This window comes from Furipterus horrens, unplaced genomic scaffold (genome assembly GCF_987537825.1).
Source record: "Furipterus horrens unplaced genomic scaffold, mFurHor1.1.pri manual_scaffold_13, whole genome shotgun sequence".
Taxonomy (NCBI): Eukaryota; Metazoa; Chordata; class Mammalia; order Chiroptera; family Furipteridae; genus Furipterus; species Furipterus horrens.
The window spans coordinates 40,106,385-40,121,429 of NW_028327183.1; the positions used below are offsets into that span (position 1 = coordinate 40,106,385).

The window sequence follows — 15,045 nt, forward strand, 5'->3', positions numbered from 1 at the left end:
AGAACAAATACTCCAAAAATTCATATGGAATGAAAAAAGACCCCAAATAGCAAAAGCAATCTTGAGACAGAAGAGCACAGCAGGAGGAATCACAATACCAGACATCAAACAATACTACAAAGCCATTGTGATCAAAACAGTCTGATACTGGCTTAAGAACAGGCATATAGATCAGTGGAACAGAATAGAGAGTCCAGAAATAAACCCAGGCCTCTATGCTCGCCTAATATTTGATAAAGGAGGAAGGAACATAAAATGGAGTGAGAAGAGCCTCTTTAACAAATGGTGCTGGGAGAACTGGGCAGGGACCTGCAAAAAAATGAAACGAGACCACCAACTTACACCACACACGAGAATGAACTCAAGATTGATTAAAGACTTAAATGTAAGCCATGACACCATAAATGTCCTAGAGGAAAACATAGGCAGGAAAATTTCAGATATCCCACGCAACAATATCTTCATGGATACATCTCCTAAGGCAAGGGGAATAAAGGAAAAAATAAACAAATGGGACTACATCAAACTAAAGAGTTTCTGCTCAGCAAAAGAAAACATCAGCAAGATGAAAAGGAAACCAACCATATGGGAAAACATATTTGCCAATGACATCACAGACAGGGGACTGATCTCTAAAATATATAAAGAGCTTATACGACTCAACATCAAGAAAACAAACAACCCAATTAAAAAATGGGCAAAGGACCTGAACAAACACTTCTCCGAAGAGGACGTACATAAGGTCCATAGACACATGAAAAAATGCTCAACATCATTAGCCATCAGGGAGATGCAAATAAAAACCACAATGAGATACCACTTTACACCTGTCAGAATGACCATCATCAACAAATCAACAAACAACAAGTGCTGGCGAGGATGTGGAGAAACGGGAACCTTACTGCACTGTTGGTGGGAATGCAGACTGGTGCAGCCACTATGGAAAACAGTATGGAATTACCTCAAAAAACTAAAAATGGAACTGCCTTTTGAACCAGAGATTCCACTGCTAAGATTATACCCAAAAAATCCTAAAACAGTAATTCAAAAGAACTTATGCACCCCTATGTTCATAGCAGCACTGTTTACAATAGCTAAGTGCTGGAAACAGCCTAAGTGCCCATCTGTAGATGAGTGGATCAAAAAACTGTGGTACATTTACACAATGGAATATATGTAGCAGAAAGAAAGAAGGAACTCCTGCCATTTGCAATAACATGGATGGAACTAGAGAGAATTATGCTTAGTGAAATAAGCCAGGCAAAGAAAGAAAAATACCATATGATATCACCCAATACAGGAAACTAAAGAAAAACATAAATAAACGAGCTAAATAGGACAAAGAGCAGAATAGCAGTCAATAGGGGGGTGGGGGGAGGGAGAGAAGGGGGATAAGTAAAGGAAGGGTCTAGCCAAGGAATGTGTATAAATGACTCATGGACATGGACAACGGGGAGAGATATGATTGTGGGAGAAGGAGTGGGCTGGGTGGGGGAGAGAAATAGGGGAGAAATGGGACAACTGTAATTGAAAATCCAATAAAATAAAATAAAATAAAATGGCAAGTGACTAGAGACGTAAAAAATAAAAAATATTTCTTGTTGAACTCCTTGAACTCTCTATGTCATATCTTAGCATCTGAGACATTATTACTGGTCACCATGGGCACAAAGCAATATCTCAGATAAAGATGAATGTAATAAGTCACGTGAAGTGAACTGAGTTGAAGAATATCATTCAAAGAAGGGCAATTATTGTGATAGCAGGGCCACCAGGTAAAGTTGTCTAATTTATTCAAATAAAATTACCACTAATCAAGCAAAAGGTAGAGGTAAAATCTGACTCACATTCTACTCAGCAAGCCAGGGACCCCAGGATAGTTTTCATTGATGTAGACCAAGAATTGGCTGATCCCCTAAAAATAAATTACAGGCTAGTGATGGGGTCCTATGATCCATTATCAAAATGCAGACATAACCAAGATGAAGACAGAGTAAGTGAAAGAAGAAGATTGTGTGTAATCAAAACTCAAGAGTTTACAGATAATGAGGGGTACATTTCATTCCAGTATAACATGAAGCCCAGAAGAAAAGTCTGAAGAGTACCATTAGCACTGTGTTGCCACCTCAAGGTTTCTGGATGTTGGGTTGTTGGAAGGCTAAGGAAAGAATCGTTCAGTTAGTAAGGTTGGACTTGAAGCAGCGACTGTGGCCATGGACATGGTGAGAGATGATGTGATTGATGCCTGAGATAATGTTTGTGGACAAAGAGACTACTTCCGGAAGACTTTCTTAAATCTGCCTTATTCTGTCTTTAGGAAGAGTGCCTTCTAAGTAGTGTGTGGTTTACATGGCTCTTCAGATTTGCTAAGAAGCTGCTTATCAGAGTCCCTAGAGTTAACATTCTGCCACCTTGGCAAGGACTCAAAGAAACTGAGAGTGGAAGGTGGACTCTGTTCCTTCGAAAACAGTTCTGGAGAGAATGGTAGGTACGAGCTTGGCTGGTTTCCAGATATGATATGAACAAGTGACTACTATACACCTCCTGTTTCCCTTTCTTAAAATAAAGTTGGGGAGTGCATTTTTCTGTGTTTCATCATGTATGTTTGGCATGTATGAAGCAGGTATTTTCCACCTATAATACACTTACTGAGATGAACTGCACCTGAGAAGTTATACTCTGTTCACTTATGTGCACCAGTTCCTGGTTTAGTTGGCAAGATCCTGGACTTCAGTCCTGAGCTTGGTGCTATAATTGTATTACCCTTGGGAATTCCTTAGAGAGTGCATAGTGTGTTGGGTATATGGGAAGTGTGAAAGTCTCTGGGATCTGAGAGTAGCCAGTCTCCTGGGATGACTTCCTATAAACCACAAGTCAACAGTCTCATGCCCTGGTGTAGTCTCCTCCACATGACTACGGCAATCTGTCTGACCCACTTTTGAACAATAGGATGTGATGAGAGTGACATTGCATGGCTTCTAGAGCTAGGTCTTATTACACCTTGCACCTGCTGCTTGAATCTTTACAAGGGCTCACTATGGTGAAAACCAGTCACCATTCATTAAGTCAAAAAACCATGAGACCTCTGTGATTTGAAGAGGTCGAAGACAGCCATGAAGGCCATGTAAGGAGAAGTAACCAGCAATCCCCCAGTTATTTCAGCCAGCTCAAGCAAAGTGTCAGCCATGAGAAAAGCATCCATCAGAAAATTCAACTTCCCACCACAATCTCATTAAGGCTTCATGATATGGTACCCGTACGAGTGCCATAAACCTGAAAAGCTGGGAGAGATAAAGATAAATTATTGTGTAAAAAACCCAGCATACTTTGGGGAAACTGGTATTCTGCCATGTTTCTCTGAGACAGTGTCAAAGTCAGAGTCTCATCACTGCATCCATGTGTAGAAATTGTTCTTGGTCCAACAATAAGTTTTATTCTCCTTGATTTAAAAGCATAGCAATTCATTAACAAACATGCCTCAGGCTTCTGCTCAGTAAATTGGACAAATCTTGCGATTGTTTGAATAATAAGAAAAAGAAATTGTTTAAGGTAAATCTTCTCAGTGTTTCAACTATTTCTTGATTAAAATCGGTTGTGCTGGTCTTGTCATATCTTTTCAGCCCATCTTACTCAAAGCCAGGAAATCTCAGACATTTCAGTGACCCTGTCCCTCACTCCTTGGGCCAGAGAAATATTTATCCTCTTTGACTCCTCAATGCCTCTCACAGTACTCTCACGCCCGTTTTAGTGATGACAGTTTACTCTTTCTTTTTTTCCCCTCTGAAGCAAGAAACAAATCTTGTTAAGTTTTCCATAGTTTTAATGATCAAGTGTGGGGGAAAGTTGAGGAGAACCCACAATGTTAGTGAGCTCTGGGTATCATGTGGCCATTTTGATGCAGGGATCCCCTAGACAAGGGGAGTCTGGTCACTCACATCTTCTCTACTCAACAGTCACTGAGGACAGGGAGACATCTCTCCACACCTGGATCATCTTCACAGATTCTGGTGGGAGTCGATGGGGGAAATCGAAACATTCACGGCCATTTACATATATCTGGAAGGCAAAATGTGTCAGAAGTACAGTATCCCACTGGGCAACTTACCATCTTACTTTCCACTTGTGCCCTATACACACTCCATCCACCCAGAAACTCCTAATCATGCTCTAAAACCCAGTAGATAGATATGCTTCTTTTTATAGCCTACCTTTTGTGACTCTTTCAGACAGCTGCTCACTCTGTTTTCTGTGTTCTTCTCATCCCCCACTGAGCTGATACCACTCTCCATTTCACTGTCTATGTTTTCATGGCCTTCCCTAGAGCCTAGAAGATTCTCATGGCCAGGAACTGTGTCTCCTGAGACTTGAGTCTCTGTGTCTTGCACAGAGCATCACAGGCTAAGTGTTTGATAAGTTTTCATTGAGTTCATTAGCTTCAATCCTGCTGAATTTACTGCCATTTCCTCCTGATGACCCCATTATTCCTTTCCGTAGCCCAGATTTGAAATCACAGAGGAAAAAATTAAAACTTGAGTGTTCTTAAAGAGGTGGAATTATACATGTGGTTTAAAATGAGGATTTTAAAATCAGCTTAAAGTATAATAAAAGATGCATCACTTCAATCATAATGAGACATTAATTTTTGTTTCTCCGTTTGAAAAGTTCAGATTGTCTACACATATACTTCGTTGGTATGGCTTTGAAGAAACAGTCAACATTTTCAGGTCTTAATTTTTAAAAATTAAAATGCATACAAATTTTGGACCAGTTCTTCCATTTCTCTGAAATTGTCCTCGCAAATAAGTATTGGGAGGTTGATAATGACAAAAGTGTGATAGACAATGCGGCATCGTTCGTGCGAGCGAAGTATAAATACCACCTAAACGTGTACGAGTAAGTGTCAAGTTAAATCTTTTTGATAATGCTTCAATTGAAATACTATGGAAACATTAAATAATGTAGGGGTATCACAGAGAGAATAATTTCTCTCAATACATTCTTGCAATAGAAATAAACTCTAGTCCTCAATGTGTGATTTGTAGAAAAACATAACATTATTTGTTTACAAAAAATAAATGCAGATACGGATAGATGGTAGATGAAGAGAGATAGACAGACCTATAGAAGCATACAATGTCTCTGGAGCAGTGGTTCTCAACCTTCCTAATGCTGCGACCCTTTAATACAGTTCCTCATGTTGTGGTGACCCCCAACCATAACTAAAGCATAGTGATTAATCACGAAAACAATATGTAATTATGTATGTGTTTTCCGATGGTCTTAGGTGACCCCTGTGAAAGGGTCATTTGACCCCCAAAGGGGTCGCGACCCACAGGTTGAGAAGTGCTGCTCTGGAGGAACATAAAGAGACTAATACTCTTGCCCTGCAGAGAGGAACCAGAGTTTGGGAGTGTTGGAAAGACTTCGTTTTTGTCTAATTATAATTATTTATGTGCATTTTAAAGCAATTTTTCTGCATGAAAATTGAATGAATAGCAGCATAGGTAGAAAAGACCTCTGTGAGTGAAGACGGGAAATTCTCTACCACAGGGGAAATAGCATGTGAGCTCATCTTGACCCTGGTTCGATCTGGGAAAAGACGTGAGCATGGCAGTATGAGCAGAGGGTGCTCTGAGATTAAAGGGGCAAGAGATGAACTCTGAATGACTCTAGGGGACAGGCCAGGGAGAGCTGTATCGTCCTCGGACAGCCCTTAGAACCCAGGTGGTGGATGTTCCTGGGCACACTCACCTGGTACATATTTTGCAGCACCTTGATGCGCAGTTCAAATGATTGGCCCTCCACAAAAGGCATACAAAGGTGTTTCATCTCAGATTGCCAGTCCCCACACTGACGGGTGTTTATCACCACACAGTGGCCAAAGTACACACGGAAATATAAGGCGATGTCTGACTTCTCTTGAGTTCCAGTGTGGAAATCCACCTGTAGTTCTGGGTTCATGCTGAAGGGCAAAGCACACAGCATGTTGAGCAGAACCCTTCCTCATGGGGCCCACATTCGACACACACATACACATTTTTCCCAGCTAAGCCATGGTCAAAGGAAGACCTTCCTGGGGATATTGTAGTACTTAACCCTGTGGGGCTGCTTCATTGCATCCTGCCCAGGGTGATGAGACGCCTTGTCTCTTAGACCATGACTCGAAGTGAGCAGCAGTCACTGACCTGGAGCTACTTGTTAATGCCCTGAAAATACTATGCCCCTTGATAATGAGCCACAGCTCCAATGCCTGACAGACCCCAGCCCTCAGACTCCAACACCTGCCTACAAGTCCGGACACCATATGAGTCTCCAGAGCCTGCACCTGCATTGTGCTGCCATCATGCCAATTGCATATTTGAATATCTCTCATGCATGAAGTGACCCGCGAAGCTTCAATAATCTCACTTCTCCTTCACCTCCCCACCACGGGCTATAGAGTACTCACCAGAAAGACATGGCTGGTGCCCCATTGATGGTCACTGAAGAACCAATACTCAAGGAAGAAAGTTTTGTGTATGGGACCTACCATGGGAGATGAGAGTGGATGAGAGTCTGACCAAGGCCAAGTGTGTTGTTTCCTCATACAACACCCAGTGGGTAAGCAGGTTAGACATCAAAGGACAAACTCTGAGGACCCCTTTCCTCCCACCTCACCACAGGCAGGTCCCTGTGTCCTTGAACAGACGAGAGGGTTGTAGGTAACAGCAAGGGTTCAAGAGCCAGGTGTCCTGGATTCTAATGCTTATTCTGCCTCTGACTAGCAGTGAGATCTTAGGTCCTATCTTAAACTGCCCCTGCCTCAGTTTCCTCAGTACGACCATTATAAAAAACAACTACTTTGTAAAGTGTTCTCAGGAATAGCTGAACCAATGATGTAAAACTTTTAGCCTGGCCAATGGCATGTATAAGGTGTATACAAGGGTGACCAATCAGAAAAAGAGGGCCCTGTCTAGAGTACTTCCCTGACACATTTTGTATATGAAATTGTAAAGACAAAGCTTTAGGATGTAAAAATAAAAAAATATAAAGATTCACTCCAATATAAAAGTTGTTTAAAGAGGGAAATAATGGGGAAGGAGACCCCTCTATGTGGGGTATCTATGCATCAGGATTCTCAAGGGCATGAATGTTATTTCAGAAACATGTACCAGTGCCTGAGGACACAGTCAGTACCTGCAGAGAGGACCTGAAACAGGAAAGTAACTAGATAGAATCTACAAGTTGTTCACCGATATGTACTGTGGGCTTTCCCTGAACCGAAGCTGATTTTGTCCCTTCTGACTTGAGGTGATCCATTCTCTGAAACCGAGCTTCCCAACAGCCTTCCCCAGAGGGCCAGGGTCTGCTCGCTCTCACCCTGTAGAACAAGGAAGGACTGGCTGGGGGAGGAGACCGGAGGCAGGAACGTGGGGGTAGGGGTTCATTCTGTGCCAACCCAGACAGGAGATCCAGTGCTTCGACAGTCTGAGTTTATCTTTCCCTTCCCTTCTTGAGAAGAGGCATCTGAGGACTCACTCATTCTGCTCTCATTAATGTTCAGAGAGGAGTCTTAGGAAACCCGTTATCCTCAACTGCCAGTTCTGCCAACCAGAATCCACACTGAGAGACATGGAAAGACCTACTGTTACTTAAACAGTCACTATGATCAATATATAGGGGAGAACCCTCACGAGCTGACAGAGCCGCACACATAGTCACAGTTCAAACCCAATCATAGATTATCACATACACACACATAGAATCACACACAGACATGGAGCTCACTGTGTCACGAATACCTCCCAACACTCCCACTCACGTGACACATGCAGTTACTCAACAGCTGCACTCACACACACACATTCAGAGTCATGAAGACAAATGTGCAACCACATCCCTTGGAACCATGCATACATTCTCACCCCTGCCGACTGTCTTCTTCCTGCACAACGGCACAGTGTCTCAGCAGAGTTCACCTCAGTCTGACACCAACAAATGCTAGCATTGGATTATACTGGCCCAGGGTCAACGCATGATTCCTCATGAGGATTCCATCGTCGTACCCCGGGGTCTCTCTCATCCACCCTTTCACAACCCCTAGTAAACATTCCAAATATTTTCATCTTATACAACCTCACACTCTTTCCTCCTTCCTTTACGGGACCTGGGATCATTCAAGGCTGTGACTTTTCCACTCACCTGTACTACTGCCATTGTTGTGTCTTCTGCTGGACAGCTCTTTCAAATTGCGTCTATTTCTGTGTGTGACCTCCACAAGTTGCAGATTATAAATGATTCCTGGTAGCCCCACCCTCTGGCTTCTTTTCAGGTTGCTAAGCCTCTTCTAGCAAGATTTTCACCAAGTAAGCAGGGGTGGGGTGTCAGAAATGGAATCAATCAACACGATGCGTTTGGACCTCTCCTTGAGCAGGAGGCATCTGTGATGCAGTAGAAGCTTCAGTGAGGAAATTTTGGGTGAGGAAAGTGCAGGAAAAGTGCACAAATAAGGGTGATGGAGTGAGTGGGTGAGTGGCTCTAAAATCCAGCCTACATGCTTTTCACCAAGTATTTACCTCCCAGTGCTGAACCCACCCTAGAGGTACACATTTTTTACCTTGAGCAATGGCAAAGAACTGGTGGTCCTGGAGGTAAGGATTCTCTTCCAGAGTTCCTGGGAGAACATGGAAATTGATTCTCAGCACACCTGGAGACAGACATAGAGAAAGTCTTCGTGTCTTCTTTATTTCCCAGCAGGACCCTTTGCCCTGTCAATGCCAACTGCACATTGTTCTCTGACACACCCGGACTCCAGCTACACCTTCTTATGTCTCCCTGGGTATCTACTACATGCATCCAAATCACAGACCCTGATTCTCCTCTAGGTTCAGGGAGAAATGTGAGATCCTTGAATTCTCCTCTTGGATTTGTGTGTTCTTTGGATCCAGGGCTGTCTGAGGACAGGTACAAGTACAGGTGACAGAATTTCAGCCATATTTCAGTCTTTACCTGGAGTGGAGGACTGAGGACCCTCTTCAAGTTCAAAACCCAAATTAGAAATTCAAAACTGAAACATATTCAGTGTAATCACTATTGACACAAATAATGTTTTCATTACCTGAACACTCAACAATTGATTAATTTCATCCACTGAGGCTTCTTTTTTTCTGTGGCTCTGAAGGGATTACGAAGAGAGGTTTTTAGCCTTGGGGGAGTGCATTTTCAGGCACTCAGGGTCTCTGCATAGCAGCTGTCCAAGAGCATCCTCTCCAACGTTGTTCTCAATGATGCCTATGCCCTTGAAAATTGTCAAGAAGTTTTATTCTTTTTTTTTTTAATGTCTTTTTTTTTTTTTTTTTGGTTTTTCAATTACAGTTGTCCCCTTTTCCCCTAATTTCTCTCCCCCACCCAACCCACCCCCTCTCCCGCAATCATATCCCTCCCCGTTGTCCATGTCCATGAGTCTTTTATACGGGTTCTTAGGAAGTTTTATTCTTTATGTGATAGCCATAAGGTACTTGCTTTTGTGTGTTCTATTCTTTCTTGGTTTATTTGTTTAGATAGGGGAATGAAGTTCTGAAAGCAACATAATGTCATAAGCTGAAAAGCTGAAAATGTTCTTCAGTTTTACTCTGCAAAATGTGGCCTCATGTGGTATTTGTGTGGGTTTTGATAACCGAAAGAGAGAATAGCTCTAAGTAAATATAGCCTTTAGGTGATTGTAAGAAAGATCCTTCTTGTATTGGGCAATTCATTGTGTTCATTGTTCATTATTATTAAGTCTGGGATTTTTTTCTGCAGTCTTCCATGAAGAAATCATGACTGGTGGGATGGGTGGGGATGATTCTTTCCTGTTTCAGATTCTATAGTCACAGCAGGGACATGTTCATAGGTGAGGTCACTCAAAGCTTTTCCTGCACCAAGTGAAAACCTAACTAGAAAAGCCATAAAATTGTTTCTTTTCACCCCATCCTACTGCCAGAACAAAGAAAAAAGCAAAGCGTAGGACCTGCATCAAGATATAAAGATTCTTGTCTTGCTCTGACAAGCATAGTTAAGTTGGTAGAGCATCAACCCACAAAGCAAAAGGTTGCTGGTTCAATTCTTGGGACAACTGTAACAACATAATCAATAAAATATACTTTAAAAAATGGAAGAAAAGAATAAATAAAAATAGTTAAATCAGAACGTTTTCCAATATTAAGATTCCCAAATGGTATAGTAACTTGTAAAAATACATAGAATACAATCTTTATCATAGTTTCTTGTGATTAAATAACCTCACAATGGCTCTGGAAAACTACATGTGAAACTATCAGCATGGTTCCTTTGGGTAAAAGAAGATATAGATTTAAAATTTTCTGAATGATAAAAAATTTAAATAACTTATCAATTTTGTTTCTGAAAGTTTTGCTTCTAGCATAGAGACATCAAATCATTTGAGACTGCTCGTCCTTCTCTCCTTCATTTCTTCCTTCCAGAGAATCTAGTGGTTCAACTTTACTATAAGAACCTGAGTTGACCACTTCTCATGACCTGCTAGTCCATGAGGGTAGACATTTTGTCTGTTGTGTTTGCTACTAACTCTTTATTTAATAAGTAAATGCATTTTTCTACAACTCCTTCTGGAATATAAACACAGCACTTCTCAGAAATCAGCAGTGATTTTACCAAAGAAGTATCTATAGACTGTGTGTGTCCTCTGCATCTACTCACGGTTTAATGACTCCAAGGCAAAATGAAACAAAAGCATGTTGTCAGCTGGGTTTCAAAGTTCAGGTAGTATCATAAAAAACTTAAAGTATAATAAGTATAAACAGGTATAATCCTATAAAACTCACCCCCCATGTCACGTCATTATTTTACATGAAGTCCCAGATACCCAATAATTTCCACAAATATTTCAATATGTATCTCTGAAGGATTAGGATGGCCTTTTTAAAAAATCCACAACTACAGCATCTTTATTGCGCTGAAGAATTAAAGATGATTTCTTTATATCAACAACTTCAATTGTCCTTTACAAGATTACAAAGGGTCCTAATATTTGAGAGGGGGGGGATAGTTAATTTTTACGAACCAGGGGTATGGACTTGGGGGGGATTGCTGGGGGAGGGGGGTGCTGGGTGGAGGGGAGCAAGGGGGACAAAATTGGAACTGTTGTAACAATATAATCAATAAAAAACATTAAAAAATAAAATAAAATTAAATTAAATTAAAAAAAAACAACTTCAATCAGTATTCACATTTCCAATGGTCTCAAACAAGTGTCATAACAATTTTAAGTTTGTTCAGTTGCTTTTAAACTATAATAAGTTCCCTCTCCATCTTTTCTTTTCTTCACATTTTTTTTTGTTGAAGAAATATGTGAAAGGTGTGAGCAAACACATTAAATACATGTTGACATATGAAAAAATAAAAAATAAAAGAAATTGAATTCCAGTTGTGTTTCTGGCAGATAGAATATGTTAAGGTTACTTGTTCAGATGGCTAGCATTTTACTAATAGCTGTGGAGAAGGTACTTAAGATTTTTCATTTCCTTAAGTCCCAAACAACTTTCTCCCTTTAGTTTTTCTTCTGATAAGAATTGCCCTCTTGCATTTCAGAGAGGATCCTAAAGAAGACCAGGCAGGACATTTACATCTCACGGCACAGAGAAAGAACGCATGTACCTCCAGGAAGGTCTTTTGATTTCTAAGGTCAGAATTTTAATCACCATAAGCCTTTTGAAATAAATAGGGGTGCTTTGGGATTGGTAAAAAGGATAGGTAGACTATGAATGTTTTCTAGAGCTACATTTCTCATTCTGTAAAGATTTGTAAAATAAGAAAAATTACTTTTAATTTCTCAATGAATTGGGTTACAGCATAAATGATATTGAGTAGCTGGTCTGCCCATATGACTATATGATGTTGCTTTTGCTTTTTAATATAGAGGAGAAGATTGTCAAATAAGATGAAAATAGAAAGGTCTGGATTTAGACTTTTTTGTTATTGGAGTGTTTCTACTTCTGTTACCAAGCAAAAGAGGGTTCTTTCACGTGGCGCCTTGGTGTAAAACCCAACAACTAGTGTTGAGGAAAACAGGTCTTTATTTACAATATTCCAACCTGGGGAGGGCAGTGAGCACTTCAACTCAGGGCCCTGTTCTCCCATGGGACCTAGCACTTCCCTTGCTCCCCAAAAGGTTAGAAGCCAAAGTTATGCCCCATTCCTTATCTGTCAGCTCTCTCCTTCAGGATCTGGGCTACAATGTCATCAGCCTCCTTATAATAGTCCAGGAAAGCATGAGCCACATTGCACTGGATTATGGTGAGGTCCAGGTTTAACAAAGTCCTTTCTGCTTGTCACGAGTTCCAAAGTCCAAAAGTCAGCACGATAAAGCAGCAGCGTGCCAGCTGCGGGTGGGCTTTTTTACTAGCCCAGGCCGCTGGGCCTCCCTTTCTTTCTCTCAGACTGCATGGCTCCTTGCCCTTTCAAAACCACATGGCTTCCCCTGCTAATGGCTGCCATCTTATTTTTAAATTTCTCACTGTTGCCTGTGATGCAGTGGGCATGGTAACCCGTTCTGACCATTTGCAGAACCTTACTCAGGTTCCCTAAGCTTCTTTGTCATCATTCTCTGGTCAAAACCCCTTCCCCCTCTTTGGCAGCTTGGAAGGCCATGGGCCATTTGCATAATTAAGACGCTAGCTACCCGCCATAAATATGCGAAGGCATCTTTTAGGGAAAATGGCTGTGCTCCATTGAGTCCCATCCCCCACTTCCCAAACCATGGGCTGTGGGGAATTTTGGGGACCCCTTTGTTTCCTCACCCTGTAACACTTCCAGTAACGCTACTGGGTTTTCACTATGGAGATCAGAGAAATTCCCCTGGTGCTTCCAACAGATGGGGGAGTGCTCATAGCAAAATATGTGCAGAGCTCTCTGTGCTCCTTAACAAGACCTACGCACAAGGTAAAATATTTACATTTCCAATGACTTTTCTCTTTTTTTTTTCTTATTAATTGAGGTATAATATTATATCAATTCCAGGCCAGGAGTCTTACCTAGTGTATTTACTTTTGCATTCCCATTTGTTAGAAATATGCCTTGCTTATAATATATACTTCACAATTATTTTATAACCATTTGTTTAATGTCTTCTCTTCTTTAAAAATAAAAAATATATAGCATTTACCAAAGTCAGCAGTGGTTTTTACTACTTAAGAAATCTCAGTTAAGTATTACTTCAGAATCTTTGTGATTTTATGACCTAAGGAAAACAGGAATTAGAAAGATCTCAAGTTCTGATTAAAAGTTGACTCAGCATAAGAAAATATAATCTCTGGTGAACACATGCTGTAAATATCTTCTTCGTTCTTGATGTAAACTGTACTCAGCACCTGTGACAACCCTTGCTGTATTGCCAAACCAGGAGGGAATATTTTTAAAACCACATAAAAAATGTGTAATACATAAAGGCTTTGAACAAAATTATAAAAAGATTGTGCAAGAGAAAAATTGGCAAAATATATAAGTAGACCAGTTCCCAGAATTAACAATTCTATCAGTTGTGCAACTATGCTTAATCTCACTAGGAAGACTAAATTGCAAATAATAAGTGATGATGATTACCTCATTTTCTAGAGAAGTGACTAATATGTTATGTGAGGATTAGGATGAAGAAATAAAATGGAACCACTACAGTGAAGTTGCTGAATTACAAACATAAAGGCAGCTGTTAAAGAGCAAATAATTCTATTCTTGTTTTCATTAGGCTGGGAACTTAAACTTTTGAACTTTCCAGTTCTCCATTATTGCCTAGATATACATCAAACCTCCAGGTAGCCATCTGATTACCCCCAGAAAAAGTAAGAAAAAAATGTTCAAGTATCCAGACCAAGTAACATCCACTCTCCAAAACACCGGTCGTCTAGAAAATTACCATCTCAAACCTATCCATAGCCTAAACACAGAGTTGATTCTTTTAAAAAAATGTACTTGTTATTAACAAACACGCATGGCATTTCTTTCTTTTTCAGAACAGTCTGGGTATTGCCTAGTTATGTTTCTGGTCTGCAAGTCCTAAGGTTCTTGAGTAAATCTTTATTGCTTATTTCTAAGCAAAGCTCCCTGACTTACTCTGAGTATGCTTAACATATATTTATTAGGTTGTTCATACAAGGAGGGTGTGATAAATAGCACAGGCTTCTTGGCGGTATTTTTGAAGAAACAATTAAAATTTAAATGATCATATAGCTCACCACCTTTGAGGCAAAGAATGTATGTGGAAAGTTAGAAAAAATAGCAGAAGGAGGGCAAATATGTATTAAGACTTAGAGGATTATTTGCTGGATTTGAACTGAGAATGGGTAAGGGAGAAAATCAGAAAAATGGCAGCCTTAATGTCTTCAACAGCTGTGTAGAAGTAATTTACAATGAATAGAGGGGGACAAAAACTTTTGGTGAAGAGATCAAAAATTGTTTCACATGTTAACTTAAAATCTTAATCACATGGTACAAATGCATGTTTTCAAATATATGAGCAGGAGATTCGGAAGATGGCCGCCAAGTAGGTGCAAGCCCAGCCCACTTGCTTGTGCCCCGAGCACGGGTTTTAGACTGATCTTCTGACCAGTGACCTGAACAATCAATGGAATCTCAACTGATAGCAGTTCTGAAGCCAAGGAGTACAGAGGATGCTTTGCACCGTTTGGTAAGAGATTTTATAAGTTGGGGAAATGCCCTGTGTGAGGTGCCTGCAGCAGGGGAGAGATTAGACAAAAAATGCAGCTCAGTGGCTCTCTCTCCCCTCCTGGAGCGGGCCCTGGTCCCACACAGGGAAACCCCCCCAACACTGACTGGGAGAGGCTTGGAAGGATATACAAAGTCTGGGAGACTTAGGCTCCACACACACAGGGGGCAGCATGTCCATAGCTGCTGCGCCAACTGGGAGAGTGCCAGAGAGAAACTATCTCTAAAACTGCGGGAGGCACGGGCAGGCTGCGGTCAGCCCTGACCGAGAGAGACTCTGTGCTTTCTGAGGAGGTGGAGCACATGAAGACTGGCCCAGGGCTTGGTGCT

General features: G+C 41.0%; 1 protein-coding gene across 1 annotated transcript; it reads right to left on the reverse strand.

The window, feature by feature from the left end:
• Positions 1-3,841: 3,841 nt before the first annotated feature.
• Positions 3,842-6,063, reverse strand: LOC149994662 (galectin-10-like). Its single transcript, XM_090260071.1, has 2 exons — positions 5,752-6,063; positions 3,842-4,056 (listed from the first exon to the last, which is right to left on the reverse strand). The coding sequence occupies exons 1-2, from the start codon at positions 5,983-5,985 to the stop codon at positions 3,943-3,945; spliced, it is 348 nt and encodes a 115-aa protein (XP_090116197.1). The 5' UTR covers positions 5,986-6,063; the 3' UTR covers positions 3,842-3,942.
• Between the last annotated feature and the right edge of the window lie 8,982 nt (positions 6,064-15,045).